This window comes from Sciurus carolinensis, chromosome 17 (genome assembly GCF_902686445.1).
Source record: "Sciurus carolinensis chromosome 17, mSciCar1.2, whole genome shotgun sequence".
Taxonomy (NCBI): Eukaryota; Metazoa; Chordata; class Mammalia; order Rodentia; family Sciuridae; genus Sciurus; species Sciurus carolinensis.
The window spans coordinates 1,629,134-1,647,784 of NC_062229.1; the positions used below are offsets into that span (position 1 = coordinate 1,629,134).

The 18,651-nt window shown below is 64.9% G+C and overlaps 1 protein-coding gene across 2 annotated transcripts; it reads right to left on the reverse strand.

Annotated features, from left to right (window-relative positions):
• Positions 1–666: 666 nt before the first annotated feature.
• On the reverse strand, positions 667–17,238 carry Tle2 (TLE family member 2, transcriptional corepressor). 2 transcript variants are annotated; one of them, XM_047530559.1, is made up of 20 exons: positions 17,062–17,238; positions 16,888–16,985; positions 16,623–16,686; positions 16,226–16,270; positions 14,890–14,952; positions 12,782–12,856; positions 12,391–12,571; positions 12,171–12,190; positions 9,722–9,829; positions 8,564–8,608; positions 8,027–8,176; positions 6,661–6,799; positions 5,862–6,022; positions 5,418–5,494; positions 4,324–4,573; positions 3,868–4,115; positions 3,610–3,757; positions 2,407–2,557; positions 1,943–2,019; positions 667–852 (listed from the first exon to the last, which is right to left on the reverse strand). In XM_047530559.1, the coding sequence occupies exons 1-20, from the start codon at positions 17,083–17,085 to the stop codon at positions 745–747; spliced, it is 2,232 nt and encodes a 743-aa protein (XP_047386515.1). In that variant the 5' UTR covers positions 17,086–17,238; the 3' UTR covers positions 667–744. The 2 variants fall into 2 exon arrangements, with proteins under 2 accessions (XP_047386515.1, XP_047386514.1); XM_047530558.1 differs by having other exon boundaries at positions 12,391–12,574.
• Between the last annotated feature and the right edge of the window lie 1,413 nt (positions 17,239–18,651).

Below are 18,651 nucleotides of genomic sequence, written 5' to 3' on the forward strand. Positions count from 1 at the left end.
GTTGGGAGGGGGTTCAGCCTGGCAGGGGCATTGGCCACTCTGGTCATCCCAGCAACTTAGGCTGAGACAGAAGGATCGAGGGCCAGCCTGGGCCACCTAGCTAGGCACTGTCGCAACATTAAAGGGCTGGGGGTGTAGCACACGAGGCCCAGGTTCCATCTCCAGCCCCGGGAGAAAGGTGGGGCACTGTGGGAGGTCTTAGGTCATTGGGGGCATGCCCTCTCCTCGCCTGGTGGTCACCAGGAGCTGAGAGGCTTCCTCCACCACTGATGTGCTGCCCCAGCCAGAAGCAATGGGCCAACCGACCGTAGACGGAAAGGTCCAGACCCAAGAGCCAGAATAAACCTTCCCTCTTTATAAGCTGATGGTCTCTGGTACTTTGTCCTGATGACGCAGGGCTGGCTACAGGACGCAGGGACCGTGGTGCCCTGTACACCGGGCTGGCCAGAGCTTTGAGGACCACGGGCAGCCCCTCCGCCCCACCTGGGGTGGCGCTCCATGCTGATGCCGCCTGGGCCCAGGGGCCACTGGGGGCACTTGGCAGAGCTCCGGGAGGGGAGCGCGTTACTTGGCCCCCAGCCCCGCCCGGTGCCTGGCTGGTCCTCCTGCAGTGGCCTCTGCCCAGCACGTGGGCTGCCCTCAGCCGGGAAGAAGCAGCGGTGGCGGTGTGGTAAAGACCTTTATTTCCCCAGAGTGTGAAGTCTCGGGGGGAGGGCCGGCGTCGCCAGCCCGAGGTGGCCCTCCTCAGTAGACCACCTCATACACGGTGGCCTTCTTGTCCCCCGAGCCCGTCACGATGTACTTGTTGTTCCTGGAGATATCGCAGCTCAGGACCGAGGAGGATTCCTTGGACTGCAGACAGCAGGAGGGAGAGCGGAGAAGTGAGGCGGACGGCGTGCGGGCCAGGACAGCAGGGCCAGGACGTCCTGGCCCGGGAAGCGGGACAGCCTGTTTTTCTCGAGGGGTGTGGACACCGACTTTGGATGCTCAGCCCACAGCCGCTGGACAGCTGCTGCCTTCACCCCTACGCAGGGTCTGTAGGAGGGCGTGCCTCGGGCGAGCAGCCCAGCGGACTGTTCTGCGCGTGTCCCGTGATACCTGCCTGTTTCCACCCAGGGGTACTTCCGACCCAGGACGGGGCTCTGCCCTGATCCAGCCTCCGTGGAGAAGCAGCTGGGGCTGGGGCGGAGCCTTGCTGAGCAGGCGAGCTCTCTCAGGAAGGGCAGCGCCTATGTTCTCCCAACAGGGAGAGAAGAAACTGCAGGGCGGCCCTCTCCCGGGAAGCTCAGAGAGGGCATGCACCAGCATGCAGCCACACAGCCCAGCAGAGGGCCGAGGCTCCCAGCACAAGGACCAAGTCCAAGGGTCAGCAAACTCTGCAGAGAGCCTGACTGTAAATACTTTTTAGGCTTTGCCTCAAGTCCAAATAAGTCTCCGTTGCGGCCTCCTATCCTCCTATTTTTTTTTTTTTATAATCCTTTAAAAGTATAAAAGTCACTCCACAGCCAGGGGGATGGGTATAATAGCAAGTGCCCCTGGAGGGTGAGGATTCTGGAGCAGCCTCAGGGCGGAGGCAGCGAGGCCATAGGGGCAGGAGCCTCTCTACCACACAAAGGAGGTCTCCCCAACACCTCTGCACGCTGCAGGGTCAGCCCCAGGAGGTCCCTGACATCTCAGAGCCAGAGGGAAGCAGCAGGGGGCGGGAGCGGGTGTGGAGGGGGCGGAGCCTGGGGGGGGGAGATGGGGAGCCCTGAAGGTGGAGTGGGGACCCAGCCCGGCCCCTGACCGGCCCCTGACCGGCCCCTGCCCGGCCCCTGCCAGGGGCTGAGCTCTGCCAGGGCCGACAGTCAAGTTGACCTTGCGAGTTTTACCGCGTCAGAAGCTTTCTAAGGCGGGCCAGGGCGCATGGCCCGTGGGCTGAGTGGCCCGGCGCCCTGCATACCTGGAAGATACTGGCTCCGTAGGGCGTCCTCCAGGCGTTGAGCAGGTTGTCCTTCCCGGTGCTCACGAACCAGCGCCCTGGGGAGGTAGTGAGGACCCTGTGGGCCGCTGGCTGGGGAGGGAGGCACGGGCCCAGCCGCCCCCTCTCTGCCCCCACTTCACTGCTGCAAAGCCAATGCGGCAGGGGCTCCCACACCCTCGAGGACGGAGCCCCGACAGCTGCAACAGCTGTCATGCGCATGCCTGAGCAAATCCGACTCTGCATGTGGGGGGAGGTGGGGGTACTGGGGGCTAAACCCCGCGACCCCTCACCCACCTACATCTCCATCCACCCCCACTTTTTAAATTTGGGGACAGGCTCTGGCTAGACTGCCCAACCTGACTCGAGCTAGCGATCCTCCTGCCTCGGCCTCCAGGGCCGCGGGGATGACAGGCGGGGCGAGGCAGGGCGGGGGCGAGGCATACCGCAGGAGGCGAACTTGAGCGACAGCACGCAGCTCTCGTGCAGGTGCAGCTGGTACTTCTCCGGCTTGCGCACGTGCAGGATCTCCACGCTGCTGCTCTCCATGCCCACCGCCAGCCAGTCCTGGTTGGGGCAGTGGCCCAGGGAAAAGATCTAGGGGAAGAGGGAAGAGGGAAGAGCGGGGATCCGGGACCCCTTCGGAGGTGGGGCCCACATTCTCTGTTGGCGGAGAGCCGTGGCAGCTGGCCAGGGCCGCCTGGGTAAGCCACGTCCAATTTAGTATTAATCAGAGTCACAGCAACCCAGAGCACAGCCATTATCTGCTCTGAGCTCACGACAGCTCTGGGGGCGCCTGGCAGGGGAGGCAGGGGAGGAAGCCAGGCCGACAAGCCTCCCCTTGAGCAGCGGGTGAGGCCAGGAGATTCGATAAAGGCTCAAGGTCAGACCAAGCCTGGAAGCCAGGACTTCCGAGACCCAGCTGGAACTCTGCCCACCGGCCAAGGCCTGCTCCTTGTTTCCACCTGAAAGGACTCGGTGTTCCCCCACCCTGCACGGAGCCCGTCCTGGGCACCGGGGGGACTAGGGCCAGCTCCACCCCAGCCTCCCCGGTCTTCCGGCAGGTGGGACACGTGCAGAAGCGACCGAGAGATAGAAGGGAAGACCGAGGGTTTCAGAGTCCCAGCCTGAAGACCCATTCCTGACGCTCCACTCAGTCCTGAGACCCCTGCATCCTCCCGGCCACTTCCCCACATCCTTCAGCCTTGACCACCACAGCACCCTGCGCAGGGACCTCTCCAAGCCCAGTTTCTGTCCCACATAAGCCTCCACCTGTCCCCTCAGGTCAGTGGCTCCCAGGGTGAGTCCTCAGTGGGGAGGGGAGCTGTCAGGAGCTCTCCATTGAGTCCAGAGGCTGAAAGCTGAGGAGAAACCAGCTATACAGTGAGATGAGAAGACACGAATGGGTGGACAAGAACATGCGGGAAGATGATCTGAGGATCTCAGTGGCCTCATAGCTTAACATGATCAGGCCTTTTGTATTATCCTATGTTTTTGGAGAATTAAAGGGGATGGCCTGTGGATTGATCTGGCGGACAAGAAAGAAGGGCTCAAATAATCCCATCCTGAATCTGGAATTGTGCCACCCACTGAGGACAGGAAAGGAGTCTGGGATCCTGGAACTCCCACCAGACCCACAGCCAGCCCACCTGGGAGCTGAAGTCATGCTGCTGCAGCTGTCGACCCTCCCGCAAATCCCAGCAGCGCACAGTGTTGTCCAGGCCACCAGTCCAGAGCCGAGTGCCATAGTCAGAAATGTCGATGCAGCTGGCACCATCCGTGTGGCCCTGGAACTGCCTGGAGAGAGCAGGGCCCTGTCTGTTCTGGAGTCTGGGCGTCTCCAGCACACACCCAGCGCACAGGGTGGGAAGGCACCTGCTGGAGGTCAGGCGTCACCAGCCACCCACCTGACCATGGTCTGGTTCTGCAGATCCCACACCACAATGTTGCCATCGCTGCAGCAGGAGAAGCAGACCTTGGCATCCGGGCTGACCGCCAGGGCATAGCAGGCCGGCGCGGAGGAGGTCAGCTCGGCCTTGATGCGGGGGGTGGGCGCCGCCAGGTCCCAAATGGACAAAGTGCTGGCCTCGCCGCCCACAATCAGACTCCGGCCGTCAGGCAGCAGCTTGCAGGAACGAATGTAGTTGTCCCGGTTCTGGGGTCAGCAAGAGGCGGCAAGGGCTAGTCACTGGCCCCGGCCACACCTCTTGGACCCTGGCTGGAGGTCGCATCTCCCCAGCCTGGGAGTAGCTCCACCCATTGGCATGCAAGCCCCGCCCCTCCGAGTCCAAACCCCACCCTGGTTGCCTGCAGCCCCGCCCCTTGGTTCAAGCCCCGCCCCTCGCGCGCAGAGCCGCCCTCACCAGGCAGTCCAGCTGGGCCACCGGCGTCTTGGCGCCGGGCTGGCCCACGTCCCACACCTTCACGCAGCCCTTGCCGCCCGTGTACACGTGCTGCGTGGAGCCACTGATGGTGACTGCGCACACCACCTCCCCGTGCGCCAGCGTGTGCAGCTGCCGGGCGTGCCGCGGGATGCCTGCGCCCACCAGCGCGTCCGAGGGGAAGGGCACCGGCTGCATCTGCCCGTCCGCAGACACGTGGAAGGAGTAGGCCCTGCGTGGAAGGCGGCCGTGACCACCGGGGCAGGCCCTCTGCGCCCTCCCTGCAGCCGTGCGGGGGCGCCACCGGCACATTAGGGAAAGGTCAGGAGGACGTGGTGGGAGCGATGGGAGTGTGACCAGGACAGAAAGGACCTGGGTGGTGGCCTGGCGCACGCCAAGCCAGCATTCAACACGCTTGCTGGATCAGGACCCATGAAGATGCCCCCGAGACCCAGCTACTGGCTGCTGACCGGGGCCAGTGAACCCAACTTGGTCTCTTCTTTTTTGTTCTGGGGGTTGAACCCAGGGGTGATCTACCACTGAGCTACAGACCCAGCCCTTTTATTTTTTGAGACAGGATTTTGCTAAGTGGCTGAGGTTGGCCTCCAACTTGCCATCCTCCTGCCTCCACCTGCCAACTGGCTGGGATGATGACTTAAAATCTTTTAAATTTCAGCTCCTTGGCTGCACTAACACATTTCAAGTGCTCAGAAGTCACACATGACTGACTTAGACCACAGAAGGTCTAGAACATTCTCACTGCAGAAAATTCTAGTGATACCTGGAGTCAAATCATTTTCTGGGGTGCTGCAGGGTGCGGAGCAGTGTCCCCGGCCTCTACCACTCTATGCAGGAGCTCCCCCTGCCCCACTGACCACCACAAATGTCCCCTGGTGTGGCCAAGGGTCCCTGGGGGCAGAACCACCCTGTAGATGGCCATACCATGTGCTTTGCACCCTCCTCCAGGAACTGTGTTTGGAACCCCTGGAAGGGTGCGAGGAAACCCCAATGCACAGTGCAGCACCTGGAGGTGGCAGGAGGCGGGCTGGGCCCAGGGAACCCCACCCGGTACTCACGGCTTTCCCCCCGGGATGCCAGGCAGGGAGGAGGAGATGGACGACCCTCGGAGGTGGGGGTGTGACTCAAATGCCATCTGCAAAAGGCCAGAGAGGGTCGCCTGGGGCCAGCGCCTCCCACCCACCTCTGCCCCCTGCTGTGAACTCTCACAGCTGTCTTCAGGAGCCCCAGTGTCGGGAGGGTCCTGAAGCTGACCCAGCTCCCACAGCTACACAGTGCAGTCCCGTTTCCATTGCCCTCCACTTCACTCACGGCTGCCTTTGCCCACAGCCAGGGGTCTGAGTCAGGTGAAGCTTGTGGGCTCCTGAGACCCTCAGGTCACCTGCACACCTGCCGAGCCAGGGCCCACCCCTTCGGCCATCCTCCTGCCTCTCCTTGGGTAGTGTTTCCACCCCCAGGCCCCTGCCCCTGGGCCCTGCTGGTGCCCGCACAGCTGGACTCACCATGGGGGAGCGTCCGTACACCACAGAGCTGCTGACCTGGGGGGACAGGTGGAGACTGACGTAGGAGCCGGGCATGGAGAGGTCCCCATTGAGGGTGCTGTGGGAGCCCAGGCTGAAGGTCGTGGTGAAGGGGCTGGACAGAGTCAGGGGGCTCCTCAGGGCTGAGTGAGAAGGACAGGTCTTCACCACCCCATGCCCGTCCCTCCACGCGGCCTCCAGGATTCCAAGCCCTGGCTGCTCCCGACCCCGGGCACCGCTCCTCTGGGTGGCGTGTCTTTCCAGTCCCTGGGTTGGCTCATTCTCCAAAACCCACCCGGGGTCCACCCGTGCTTTAGGAACGGGCTCCCCACCCCACATTCAGCAGTCACTCTCGTCCCTCTCCTACCCCCACCCTGCTCGTGCAGGGCTGGGAATGTGGGGGCCTGGGTCGCCTCCGTACCACCCGCAGCCCTGAGGGAGCCCAGAACCAGCACAGCGTCGCCAGCCCTGGCGTCACGGGTAGGAAACAGGCTCAGAGAGGCTGGGTCCCTTGTCCAGGGTCACAGAGCTGGTGACTGGCCACTCCTGGCCCAGAACCCAAGCCTGACTCAACACCAGGTGCACCAGGCTGAAGCCCCAGAGGAAGTCACTTCGGTTTTCTGGGCCTCAGTTTCCCCAGGTGTCCAGCCAGGGTGAGGAGGAGTCTGAGAGCCGGAGGCCCCCCAGGGCATGCCGGGCAGGGCTGGGACCCCGCCCCGTCCTCCCATCTTCTGAGAGCCCCCGGAGCAGGCCCAGCCGGGCGGCAGCAGGCTGCACTCACCCACACTGTCGGTGGACGGCGCGGGCTTGGCGGCCAGCGGGCAGAGGTGACTGGCTGAGCTGGGCCCGGGGGTGGGCGCGTCCTGGGGCGGAGAGGAGTCGCAGGATTTGGAAGCAGGCGTGCCCGTGGGAAGGTCGTTCTGCAGAGAGGAGCAGGACCAAGCGCCCAGGGGTCCCGTCAGGAACGGGGCAGGAGGCGCCACAGGGCCACAGGGCCACCGGCCCGGGGGCCACGGACTGTCTGCACACGTGGGAAGGATGGCGGCGACCGGGTGCTGCCGCCGTGCGAGGCCACTGCGCCTCATTCCAGAAGGCTGGGAAGGAGGTGGGAGACTGGGGGGCGGGGACCCGAGCCAGTGGCCACGCCCAGAGGCTGCCACGCCCAGAGGCTGCCACGCCCGAGGCCGGCGGTCCCGGGAGGACCAAGTGGGCAAGCCAGGGTGCACCGGGTTCCTCCTCACCCACAGCCAGACCCGGGAGGGCTCCGTGCCCGCCTCCTCTGCCTTTGGAAAGCTGTTCTTGTCTAGTGTCCAATGTGGCTTCCCGGCTACACAAACTGCCCCGGCCAGGCCCACACGCCCAGGGAGAGGGTGGGGTCGGGAGGACTGGGGTGTCCCCTGCAGAGCTGAGCTTTGCCACATCCCCAGAGGCCTCCCTGCGGGGAGGGAACAGCCCCAACCTCTGGCGGTCACCATGGCAACCCTCTGGGAGGGGAGGCCTAGAAACCAACCTCCTCCGAGGGTGAGTGTGGGCCAGGGTCCTGGGGGGATTTGCACGGAAGGGACTGCGCATGCCAGGAGCCTCTGGCTGGTCCATGCAGCTGTCCAGGAAGGACGCCGGTCTTGGGAGCACTGTAGGAGGCTGGCTCTTCCCGGACAGCTCTCCCCTCCGCCTGGGGCTGGGGGGCTCTGAAGGCCCCTGGGAGGGCTCCACACTCGTGGGTCTAAGTCCAGCCCAGAGAGTGCCAGTCCTCTAGTGGGGTTTTCCCGGGGCCCATCTCTGTGGGACTTACTGTCCATTGCAAGGACACCTGGTTTCCAGGTAAGGTGGAGTTTTTCTTCTTCTTTTTTTTTGCGGTGCTGGGGTTGAACCCAGGGCCTTGTACGTTGGAGGTAAGCACTCTACCAACTGAGCTGTCTCCCCAGCCCGGGAGAGTTGTTCTTAATATTTATTTTCCAAGTTTAGTTACGAAGCTGCTTTTAAAATATTTACTACTGAGGCTCCACAAAGTGGATCTTTGCAGGAAAAATTAGAGGACAAAGGAATCATGAGGAAGCAGTGGGTCTGAGCCCCACTCATGTCCCCCCCACTGTGTCTGTTTTCAGGCCCCTGGGATAAATGGAGTTTCAAGACTCCCCACCTCTTACCAGGATGAGCTCCTTGGGTCTGGGGAGTGGTGAGCCAAGACTGGAGGCCAGGGAGGCTGGACTGTCCACAAGGTCCCCACGGGCAGGGACACAGATGGATGCCTTTCCACAGGGGGTGGTGGCCGGGCTGGGGGGCTCGGAGGGCTGGTCCTGGGTTGGGGGAGACGTCAAGGTGAACTGGGAGCCCTTCTCTCATTGCCCCCAGCTGCGCGTCCACCTCTGGCACGGGCAGCTGGTCACCTGGGCCTCGGGTGTCTGCTGAGTGGGTCTGGAGGCAGCAGCTGCTTGGTAAGGGCTGGGCACTGTCCCCTGAAGGGACAGAGGGGCCAGGGAGCGGCGACCCTTCCCCAGACCACGGGAGCCCGGCTTGACGCCGCGCTCGGTGCCTTTGCTTCCCCGCCTGTGCTGTGACAGGGACACTTCCTGCCCAGGCTGTCCCATCCCAGCCGTCTCACAGAGGGGCCGGGACCCCACGGCCTCTGCCCATTCCAGAAGGCCCCCGGCCGCCTGCATCGGGGAGCGTGGACCCCGGCTCACCTCGTCCACAACCAGGTTGTAGTCACTCTTGTCCTCGTCGCTTTCCTGGGGGAGGAGGGAGCTCATTCTGGTCATGCCCCTGCCTCCGCACCCCTAACATCTCCCAAGAGGGAGTCCTGGCGTGGCCGTACTGTCTAGACCTCCACGGCCTGCGTGCCGCGGCAGAAGGAAGGCTGGCAGTACCGGGATGGCCCTGGGGGGTGTCCCCAGTGGAAAGGAGTAGAGGGACAGAGCCCAGCGTCCCAAGGGTCCAGCCTCTTGGCCTCAGCGCTCTTGGCGAGGGAGAGGCAGGGACCAGAAGCCAGTCTCCCAGCAGCCCTGTGTGGCCGGCTGCTCGCCCACCCCAGCCCTGCCTCCCAGGCCTCCTGGGGCCCCTGGTCTCAGCCCTGCCCTCTTCAGGCAGCCCGTTCTTCCAAGACCCAGCTCCACCTCTGCCTAGATCCTTCTATGGCTCCCCGGTGCTGCTGGTGGAAAGACCAAGCCCAAGGCTCCATCTGGTACAGAAGCACGGTCCTGCGCGCTCTGGTCAGGAGCACAGGCGGCTTGGACTCTGGTACCGGAGGCCACCTTTGGGCAACATCTGGTTTCCTGGACACCAGGAAGACCCAGGTGCAGCCTGCATCCTGGAGGCCAGGTTTGCCGCAGGCGAGTTTGCTGACGTCCCTCCCGTGCCCTTTCCTTGTGAGCCCGGGGCCTCCACGTGCCAGGCAAGCACTCGAGGACTCGCTCACACCCACGCGCTTTCTTCCCTAAGTGAAAATGAGCTGGGGCATCCACAGGAGCTGCGGCCCACGGGAAGATGGAAGACCCGCCGGCTGCCCCGCCGCGCGGCAGGGCCCGGTGGCCAGGTGGGAGCTCGAGGCTACAGGTCCGCAGCAAGTCCCAACGAGAGGGCCCTGGGGAGACCTGAGGGCCCATGGAGGCTGGTTTCCCAAAGGCAGCGGGAGGGGACGCCAGGGGCAAGCACGGAGGAGAGAGGCCACCGAGGTGACCTCGGCAGCCCCGTCCAGAGGCCACAGAGACAGGGCCACCCTCTGGGCTGGCGGCCTGGGGCTACGCTGAGTGAGCGCAGTGGACACGGTCGGGCTCCCAGGGGCGAGCCGGGCCCTGAGCTGGGCCGTGCATGGCGCCCCAATCCTCCACCTGCCCCCAACTCACACAAGGTCCTGGCAGGTCCTTGTCCTCGGGTCTCTGCTTCCCGTTGCCACCAGGGCCACTGGGTCGCTCCTCCTCCACCAGACTCTCGGGGGGTGAGGGGGACGCACTCTGGGGAGACGAGCCGGCGGGGAAGGGTCAGGGCCCTGGGCTCCCACCATGGCTGAGGGCCCCCCTGCTGTTTTGGGGGTCTGTACCCCAAGCTTCCCATCTGGAAAATGGGCCTCCAGAGGGAAGATTCAGGGCTGAGCTCTCGGCTCACGGGGAGCAATGGTGAGTCCCTTGCGGGGGGGTGGGCAGAGCGGGAGACAGGGGCCCTGGCAGGGCCACATGTGACACCCAGGTCCTGCCCCAGAGCCTGACTCCGCGGACAGGTGGGAAGCCCAGTGCGGGGGACACGGCTCCCTCGGAGCCCTGGCCTGGAATAGAGCTCAGCCCCAGCACTCTGAAACGCAGACGGACAAGGCAGACACCGCGGCACCAAAGCGTGGAACAGATGTCACTGAAGCAGAAGCAGCAAGCCACAGAACCCTAGGCACAGAGGCGCTCGCCTGGGCCCGGGGCCAGTGTGGCTTCTGGCTTGCTGTGTGACCTGGGCCAAGTCACCAAACCTCTCTGACTCTGTTTCCTCATCTATATAATGGGGCTCCCCGTGCCCACTCCCCAGGTTTGCTGGGAAGACGCAGGGAAGTCAGGCTGTGGGGACCTGCCGCCCATGTCCAACACAGCACAGCCGGAGTGCCCCACATCAACCTGGACCCTCTCTGGGGTGTTCCTGGGCCCTGCAGCTGCTGGGCAGCCACCCTGGCCTCCACCCACTCCAGACCAGGAGCTCCCAGTGGGACGACCACACGTGTCCCCAGGCGTGGCCCAGGCCCCCGGAGCTGATCAGAGCAAAGACCCACTGCTTCCTCACCCTGCGGGACTCCTGCTCTCAGCTCCCCTGGGTGACCCCACATGTGCGCGTATGCGACACGCGAAGGAAACAGATCCACAAGAGGCCAGCATCCCCGACACCAGGGGTCATCTCAGGAGGTCCTCGTGGGGGGCTGGACAGTGGGCACCAAATTCCATGTGCAACGGAACCTGAATGTGTCCCCACAGAGCAATAGACCTGGGTGGTGTCAATCAGCAAGGCGAGAGCAACAGATGAGTGACAGCTAAGACGTGGTCGTGCTGGGTGGGGGTGGCACCAAGTCCAGTGACTGGTGTCCTTACAAGGCCACATGGTGGGGCGTGGTGGCCGCACCTGTCACCCCAGCTGCCCAGGAGGCTGAGGCAGGATAGCAAGTTCAAGGCCAGCCTGGGCAGCTTAGCAAGACCCTGTCTCAAAATATAATGGAACGGCTGGGGCTGGGCGTGGCCGGGGGCCCCAGACCCGGAGGCCGGAGCACACGGACCCTGCAGGCTTTGCATCCCAGCCAGTCGGAGGCCCCCAGGACTCTCCCAGGCCCACGGTGCATGAGCGAGGGGATGGCCTGCTGCCGCTGACCTTGTGGAAAGGCCACAGAACCCAGGAGTGGAGCCTGCTCTGGGGACGCCCTTCCTGGCACCCTGTCCCCTGGGGTGTTTCCTGGTTAGCTGCTTGTTTCTGGAGCTGCCTGAAGATCTTCGCTACCACTGGGTGGCTTGCCAGGGGCCGCAGGTGCCCGTGACGTGCCCAGGGTGCTCATGGCGCACCCGGAATGCAGAGCGCACTCCGCTCCGGGGAGTCACAGACAAGGGAGATGGGAAATATCTCGCTAACGGAGTTCCTCCCGAATACAGGCCGGAGGGACAGGCGTCTGGGCCCTGCGTCAAACAAGACGCGCTACTGGCGTTCACTCCACCGCGTGACCTTTAGTGTCTACGGGAGGCTTCAGTGCTCACGTCCGGCAGGCCCATGGGACCAGGCTCCCCGGACCCAGCACTGCCTCCTGATCTCCACGTGCGCTACCCAGGGGAGGGAGGGCAGGCTCCCGCACACCTCTGTGAGCCCAGCCTCTCCGGGAACACCAACGTGCTTTGTTTTTTCGGTACCAGGGATTGAGCTCAGGGTCACTCAACCACTAAGCCACCCCCCAGCCCTATTTTGCATTTTATTTAGAGATAGACTCGTGCTAAGTGGCCCAGTTGACCTGGGCCTTGCCATCCTCCTGCCTCAGTCTCCCGGGCCCCGGGGTGACAAGGTGGCCACCACACTGTGTCAGGTGGTCCTGTTGCAGCTGATAACAAGAACGGCCTGCAGGGTGGCTCACGAATAGGCCGCGGGCAGAACAGACGCAGCGCGTGATGGAGCGACGCTCACCCGTGACCCGGAAGCACTGGAGAAGCTGACGGGTGAACCCCGCGGCGGGGCTTCTCCCCACGGGGGCTGGGGCAAGATGGGGACTGGGGTCTCCTGAGGCCCCAGGCCCAGAGTGCCCTGCTCGGGCCCTGTGCACACGGCACGTGCCGGTGCCCCTGGACTTACCCTGCTCAGCGCTCTCTCCACTGGCAGGAGGCAGGAGGCAGCGAGGGAAAGAGAGGAGGCTCTGGTCGGGCGAGGGCGCCCATCCCAGCAGCCCCGCCCGAGCCGCCCGTCCCTCCCGGCCTGTTTGCAAGGGGGCCCTGAGGAGGGCAGAGCTGCCCAGCACGCAGCGGGGCGAGGCTGAGCCTGGGGCGGGCCCTGCCACCCGCCCACACCAGCTCACCTCTGGGCCCCTCGGCCTCGGCACCTGCTCGATCCTCCTTGGCAGTCGCCGCCAGCTGAGCCTGGGCGGCCAGAGCTCCGGACAGGGCGAGCAGCCCAGTGGCACTGCTGCCCACCAGCCCGGCCGGGCGAGGGGTGAGGGGCACGGGGGGGGCGTGGTGGGACAGCGGCTGGAGCTGCTGCTGCTAGAGGGGAGGAAGGATGGGCCAGGGCGGGCGGGAGGGCACCCAGCAGTGCCCGGCCCGGGGTGCAGGGGGACAGGGCAGGGCAGGGGCAACGCCTGGGGCCTGGAGCAGCCAGAGCCCGGCCAGCTGCCTGCCCCTCCCTCCCAGTGGCAGGTGGCCGGGGCCTGGGGGTGCTGTCCCCAGGGCAGCGGGGGCCGGCGGACTCACCCCGATGAGGCTGTTCAGCTCCCCCACCGTCACCTGCTTGGCCCGCTCCACGGCCTGGAGAACCTGCTGCTGGTGCTGGACAGGGACACAGGCAGAGGCCCCCTGAGCCCCGCCGCCCGCAGGGCCCGGCCGCCCAGCCCTCCTGCCGCCCGCCCGTTTCAGCCTCCCTCTTTCCCTCCCGCTCCTCTTTAAATCAAGCAGTAAACACAGTCAGGCACCCGCGGGCGGCCGTGCGGATTCCGCACCTGGGTCCCCCCAGGCTGCGGCGCTCCAGGCTGGGCCCCTTGCTGGGTGGGTCCTGGGTGCTGCTGAGCAGTGTCCCTGGCCCCCACCAGCTCCAGGCCAGGGGCACCCAGTGCGCTGGCCTGCACGGCCCCAGTGGAGAGCCACCGCCCACCAGGCCAAGGAAGAGAAGGGCCAGCCTGGGGCCGTGGGAGTGGCTCAGCGGCCAGCACTTGCCTACAGCGGGTTCCAACAGCCCGCGGCACAGAGGAAGAGGGGGCGGCCTGCAGAAGCCCCCAACCCAGCTGCCTTCCTGTGCGGGGCCTCCCCGGGCCTCCCTCGGGCCTCCTCGGGCTTCTCTGTGTTCTCCTGCCTCTGGCCTTTCACTCAGCGAACTTCTTCATCCCCAGTGCCAGGGACGAACCCAGGGCTCACACAGCTGGGCAAGCCTGCCATTGGTGTGGAGCCTGGCCCAGCTGCGCAGTCACGCAAGTGGCCACACGCGGCCGAGGCTCCCACGTGGCGTGTGGAGAGCAGCGTGTCCTGGACCTATGGCAGTTTGCTCGCTGTGCTCCTGAGGACGGCAGGAGGCCGTGGGAGGACATGCCCGTGTGGGCCTGTCCAGGTCCCCTTCTTCTATAGAGGGTCAGAGAGTGAACACTCTGGCTCTGCGGGCAATGGGGTGTCAGGTACCGACTCAACTCTGCCACTGCAGTGGGAAAGCAGCAATGGATGCCACGGAGGACAATGGCGTGGCTGTGTGCCAATAAAACTTTATTTACAAAAACAGGCCAGAGGGCCAGATTTTGCAGGTGGGCTGCAGTTTGCAGATTCCTGGCCTAGGGGGACAGAGTAGCTGGGGCGGATACATGGGCCTCTCGTCACTCCTTCCCAAAGTCCTATTACCTGAACTTCCTAAGGTTCTTTTCCTTCTCACTCTGGCCCTGTGCCCACTCTCAACTCCAGGTGCCGTTTCTACAACCTGCACCCAGACAGGACCACTTCCTGTCCTGAGCCTCAGGAACCTCAGCCTCAGAGGGAGTGGGAGTCCAACCCGGCTTGCGCATCTCCCCTCCGCTTGGTCCCCACCGCCACGAGGGCCACCCTGAGGCAGAAACTCTCCTTGTCACCAGACACTTCAGACAGAAGCAGGCACAGCCTGTCACAGGCCCTGTGCCCAGACAGTGGGGGTTTCTCCCAGGCTGACTTCAGTTTCTGAAGTTTTGATGAAGTGCTCCTTCCAGCTGCTGAACATCTGTGCTAGTTCTATCTTCTCAGAGCCATTGTCAGAATGCACAACAGAATCGACCCGTGTCGCCACGCGTGAGTGCCCAGGCGGGAGCAGTCGGCAGTCACGGGCCGTCCCCTCCGCCACCTCCAGGACTTTCCATCTCTGCAAACTGAGGCTCTGCCCATTCCACACCAGCCCCTGTTCCCCTCATGCTGCTTCCTGTCCCTGTGGATCTGCCAATTCCAGGGCCCTCCTGGGGGGACCTGCAGTGTGTCCATCTCTGTCTGGTCCCCACTGAGCACCACTCAAGTGTCACCCCTTACGGGGCGCTGACCAGGCCCCGTCCCTTCTTGGCAGTACACATGGTCAGCTCATCGGCACTTTGTGACCACACTGATAAGCAAACAAGCACAGAGAGGCACCTGTCTTGTCTAAGGCCACACAGCCAGGATTGGGACTGAGGCGGCGGCCTGGCTGCAGGGCCTGAGGGGTCAGCTCTACAGCTTGTCACCGCACAGGGGGAAAAGCCCTCCATCCTCGTCCTCGGCCGACAGCTGCCTCCACGGTGCCCGCCTCCACCAGTGGACACCACAGACCAGCGCGGAGGTGCCCGCCGGCCCCCGCACCTGCCGCCCTCCCCACCAGGCCCACTCACCTCCTGGGTCAGGAAGGGGATGATCTGAGCGCAGATACCGCTGAGCCGCTTCACGATCTCCGCCTGGCGGGAAGCGACAAGACCGGCTTGGCCAGCTCCCCGGGTGGCAAGCAGGGGCAGGAGCGGCGCCCCAGGTGCACTGGGGACACCGAGGCCAGCCAGGCACAGGCCCAGGGTGGCCTGGAGTTCGGACACCAGACTCAGGTCCTGTGACTCAATCCACCCCTGACGCACACAGGCCTGCAGGGAGCAGTGCCCCAGCCCGCATGCCCAGAAGCCCAGAGGCACGGGGTGCCAGGCTGGTGGGCCCACGTCGCACCTGGGCACAGCCCCTCTCTGGGCGTCATCTGCCACCTGGGGATGCTGTGAGTCACAGGTGGCAGCGTCACACATGCAAGTGAGGGTTCTGTGGCCCTCGTTGTGAGCAGAGTGCCCAGCAGAGGCCGAGGAGAGGCGGGCTGGGGGGACCGTGGGCTTTGCCTCCACCCGAGTAACAGGTGTACTGCATCTGGGGGGTTCACCCTCCAGTCCCGTGCCGGGAGGGCACAGGCCAGATCCCCAGGGCCTGGGCAGGACACCGCGTCTTTCTCCCGGTGAGAGTGTCTACTGCACGCACCCATGGATGACACTAGGCTCCCCCAGAACAGGACCTCGGGTCCAGACGTGCCACAGAGAGCACGGCAGAGCGGACACCCCGGGTACCCCACATGCCCCGATGGGGGACTCTGCCATGGACGCTGACACTCTGACGGACAGAATCTAAGCATCTGTCGGACTCCGAGGCCCAGGACCTCTGCCGCCTTTAGAAGCCACCGGTCTGTCTCAGAATCTCAGGGCAGCCTTGGGCCACTGCAGTCGATTCCAGAAGCTAACACCACCCTCAGAACCCTGGGGGAAACATCTCAGCAAAGACCAGTCAATCTCAGAACCTTCTGGCAACACCACTGGAATGGACCTCAGAACCTCCAAACTACCAACAGTCTCCCAGGGTCCACCTCCAAACCTCAGGTGCTGGGCAGGAAGGGACCTCCAAGACCGTCCACCGGGGCCTTTCCTGGGACAAAGGCACCTCCACAACCTCCCAGCCAGATGCCCGGCCTGCCCTCCAGCGGACACCCAGCTCCTGCCCTCTGCCTGCCTCTCTGCTGGCTCCAGCTGGCTTCTGTCCCCAGAAACTGAAAATCACTTTGCTTTCGTGAGACTGAGAAATGCTCCCCATTCCCAAATCAGCCCTCCAGGACCTCTGCAGAGAAGTCAGGATAAGCCCTGCTCCTGCCTCTGCTCTGCCCCAAACTGATGCCACCTTCCCTCAGGAACACCCCAACCCTGCAGTTACCTGCTTATGCATCTCTATGTTGAGCCCGTAGGACATTTCATAGTACTGCGAAGGAAGAGCCCATGGGAAGCCTAGGAGCCAGGGGAGGGCTGGCGCAGCCGGGTGACGCCGGGGTCTTCAAGAGCACCCTGGCCAGGGAATCAGCACCACAGAGCCCCCAACCCATGGGGGTCCCAGAAGGCGAGTCCAGAGGAGGAATCAGGGGATCTGCTGGAGGAGCCCCTTTGCCCTCCTAGGAGGTGCCCAGGACCTGGCCCCACAGCCGTGCCCTCAGGGGAAGCCGGGATGCCACCCAGCCCAGGTTTCAGTAGGGAGGGCAGCGCTGGGGCCAGCAGGGGCTGAGAGGTCCAGCCCAGCCCAGCCCTTCTCCCGCCCCCGCGGGGCCGGGACCCCTCACCATGACATAATGCCGCTGCATCTCTGTCTTCTCACTGGCCAGTTTCTCACACTCCAGCTTGAGGCTGGGAAGGAGAGGACAGGCGGTCCCCACGCCCCACGTGGGCCAGTTTCCAAAGTGAGGAGGTGGCCCCCTCCCCACTTCCTGGCAACCCTCCCGCGCCCCCGTGCGCGCCCGCCCCCGCCCCTCCCGCCGGGCGCCCACCTGCCCGGCTGCGCGGCCCCGCCCTCGGGCTCCAGGTGCCGGGCGGCCGCGGGCGCCTCACCTGTGGTACTGCGCCTGCAGAAACTGGAATTCCTCCTTGATGCGGTCGCAGATCTCCAAGATCGAGAACTTGAAGGGCTGGCCGGACTGGAGCGGGGTCTGCGGGGACGCGCGGGTCTGAGCGCCCGGCCCGGGGCGGCGGGGCGACCCCCCTGCGCCCCGGGCCCGCGCTCACCGGGTGCCTTCCCTGGGGGTACATCCTGCCGTCCGAGAGGCCCGGCGCCGCCGGAGCTGGACAATGTGGGCGGGGGCGGCGGCGCGGGGCGCGCGGCGGGCGGGGGCGCGGCGGCGGGAAGGTCGGCGGCCGGCTCGGCGGCGGCGCGGGCGGCGGGCCCCGCGCGGAGCCGCCTCCCTCCGGCGGGGCTCGGCCGGGAGCCGCGGGCAGGGCCGCCTTAAGGTGGCGCCGCCGCCCCCGCCGCCCCGCCCGGCGCCCGCGCCCCCCGCGCGCGCGCGCTCGGGACCCGGTCCCCGCGCTCTGGGCCCGCGGGGAAACTGAGGCTGGCGGCCAGGCCCACGGTTCCACCCCGACGAGGAAGCGACCAGCGCTCCTTGCCCCCCGTGGGGAGGGCACCCGTCTGGGGTCAGAAATGGCTTTTCCCAGGCAGTGACATTGGGCTCAGATGGAAGGGTCAGGAGGAAGCCGCCTTGCCAAGCGCAGGCAGGGACACCTGCCAGGGAAGGGACGGAGCCAGGCTCCACTGCACAGCCCGGCCAGCCCGGGCAGTCTGGGCCTGGGCTGCTCCTCTGGAAGCAGGGGCTGTGTTGGGAGGAGGCTGCCCTCCTAGGTGGGCAGGCCCGGCCTGGCTGCCTGGCACAGGGAGGGAGCCAGCTCTGCCAGCAGAGGGCGAGGCTCTGCCCACCCCGACCACCCGGGAGCATCCTCACCCAGCGCACCTGGCAGTGGGGAGCCCGTGCTCCCATCTTGTGTGAGAGAACCCTGAGTCCATTAAGTCAGTCAGCAAACACGCCAAGGCCTACTGTGCGGAGCTGTCCTGGTCCACAGCGCCTCCCGTGGACGTGTGGCTAGGCAGTGGGGGCAGCTAGGGGAGGCCCCCTGTTGCTGCTGGACCTCTAGGCGGGCAAGTCATGAAAGGGCACAGGAGCCCCTGCAGACAGGGCTCCTCTTCAGCAGACGGGCATTGGCTGAGCACCCAGGACAAGTGCCCAGCGCCCTCCAGGCACAGGGACACAAGGGTGAGGAAGAGCAGCCCCCAGCCCTGCAGGCTAAGCTCAGGAGAGAGGGGCAGCTGACTGCAGGAATCACAGCGTGGAAATGACAGAACTACCCGTGTGTAAAAAGGAACAACGCGGGGCAGGGGGTGTGCACATTAACGAGGGCCCACCACCTGGTACGTGGGGCGAGGCCTCACTGAAAAGGCTGACATGGAGGATTGTACCGGAAGGATAAAGTCGGGGGGCCATAGAAGAGAGAGGAAGAGAGGTCCTGGGGTCTGCAAAGTGGGGGTGTGTGCTGGAGTGCTCAGCGGCCCCTGCTGCCAGCAAAATCAAATTTTGCACGATGGTGCACACCTGTAATCCCAGCAGCTCAGGAGGCTGAGGCAGGAGGACTGCAAGTTTGAGGCCAGCCTGGGCAACTTGGCAAAATACTGTCTCAAAATAATGTGGCTCAGTGGTAGAGCACCCCTGGGTTCCATCCCCAGTACCGAGAAGTAAAACAAACCACAACCCAGGTCTGGGGGTGCGGCTCAGTGAAGAGCCCTTGCTGGGCAGGCGCGAGGCCCCGGCTTTGGCCCCCGGCACTGCA

Excerpts from the sequence above, each read along its gene's own strand:
- Tle2 (XM_047530558.1), bottom strand. The coding sequence starts at position 17,085 with ATGTACCCCCAGGGAAGGCACCCG. Across the intron at positions 6,023-6,660 it reads GCCGTCCACCGACAGTGTGG|CCCTGAGGAGCCCCCTGACT; the intron begins GTGAGTGCAGCC and ends CTTCTCACTCAG. Across the intron at positions 4,574-5,417 it reads GGCATCCCGGGGGGAAAGCC|GGCCTACTCCTTCCACGTGT; the intron begins GTGAGTACCGGG and ends CCTTCCACGCAG.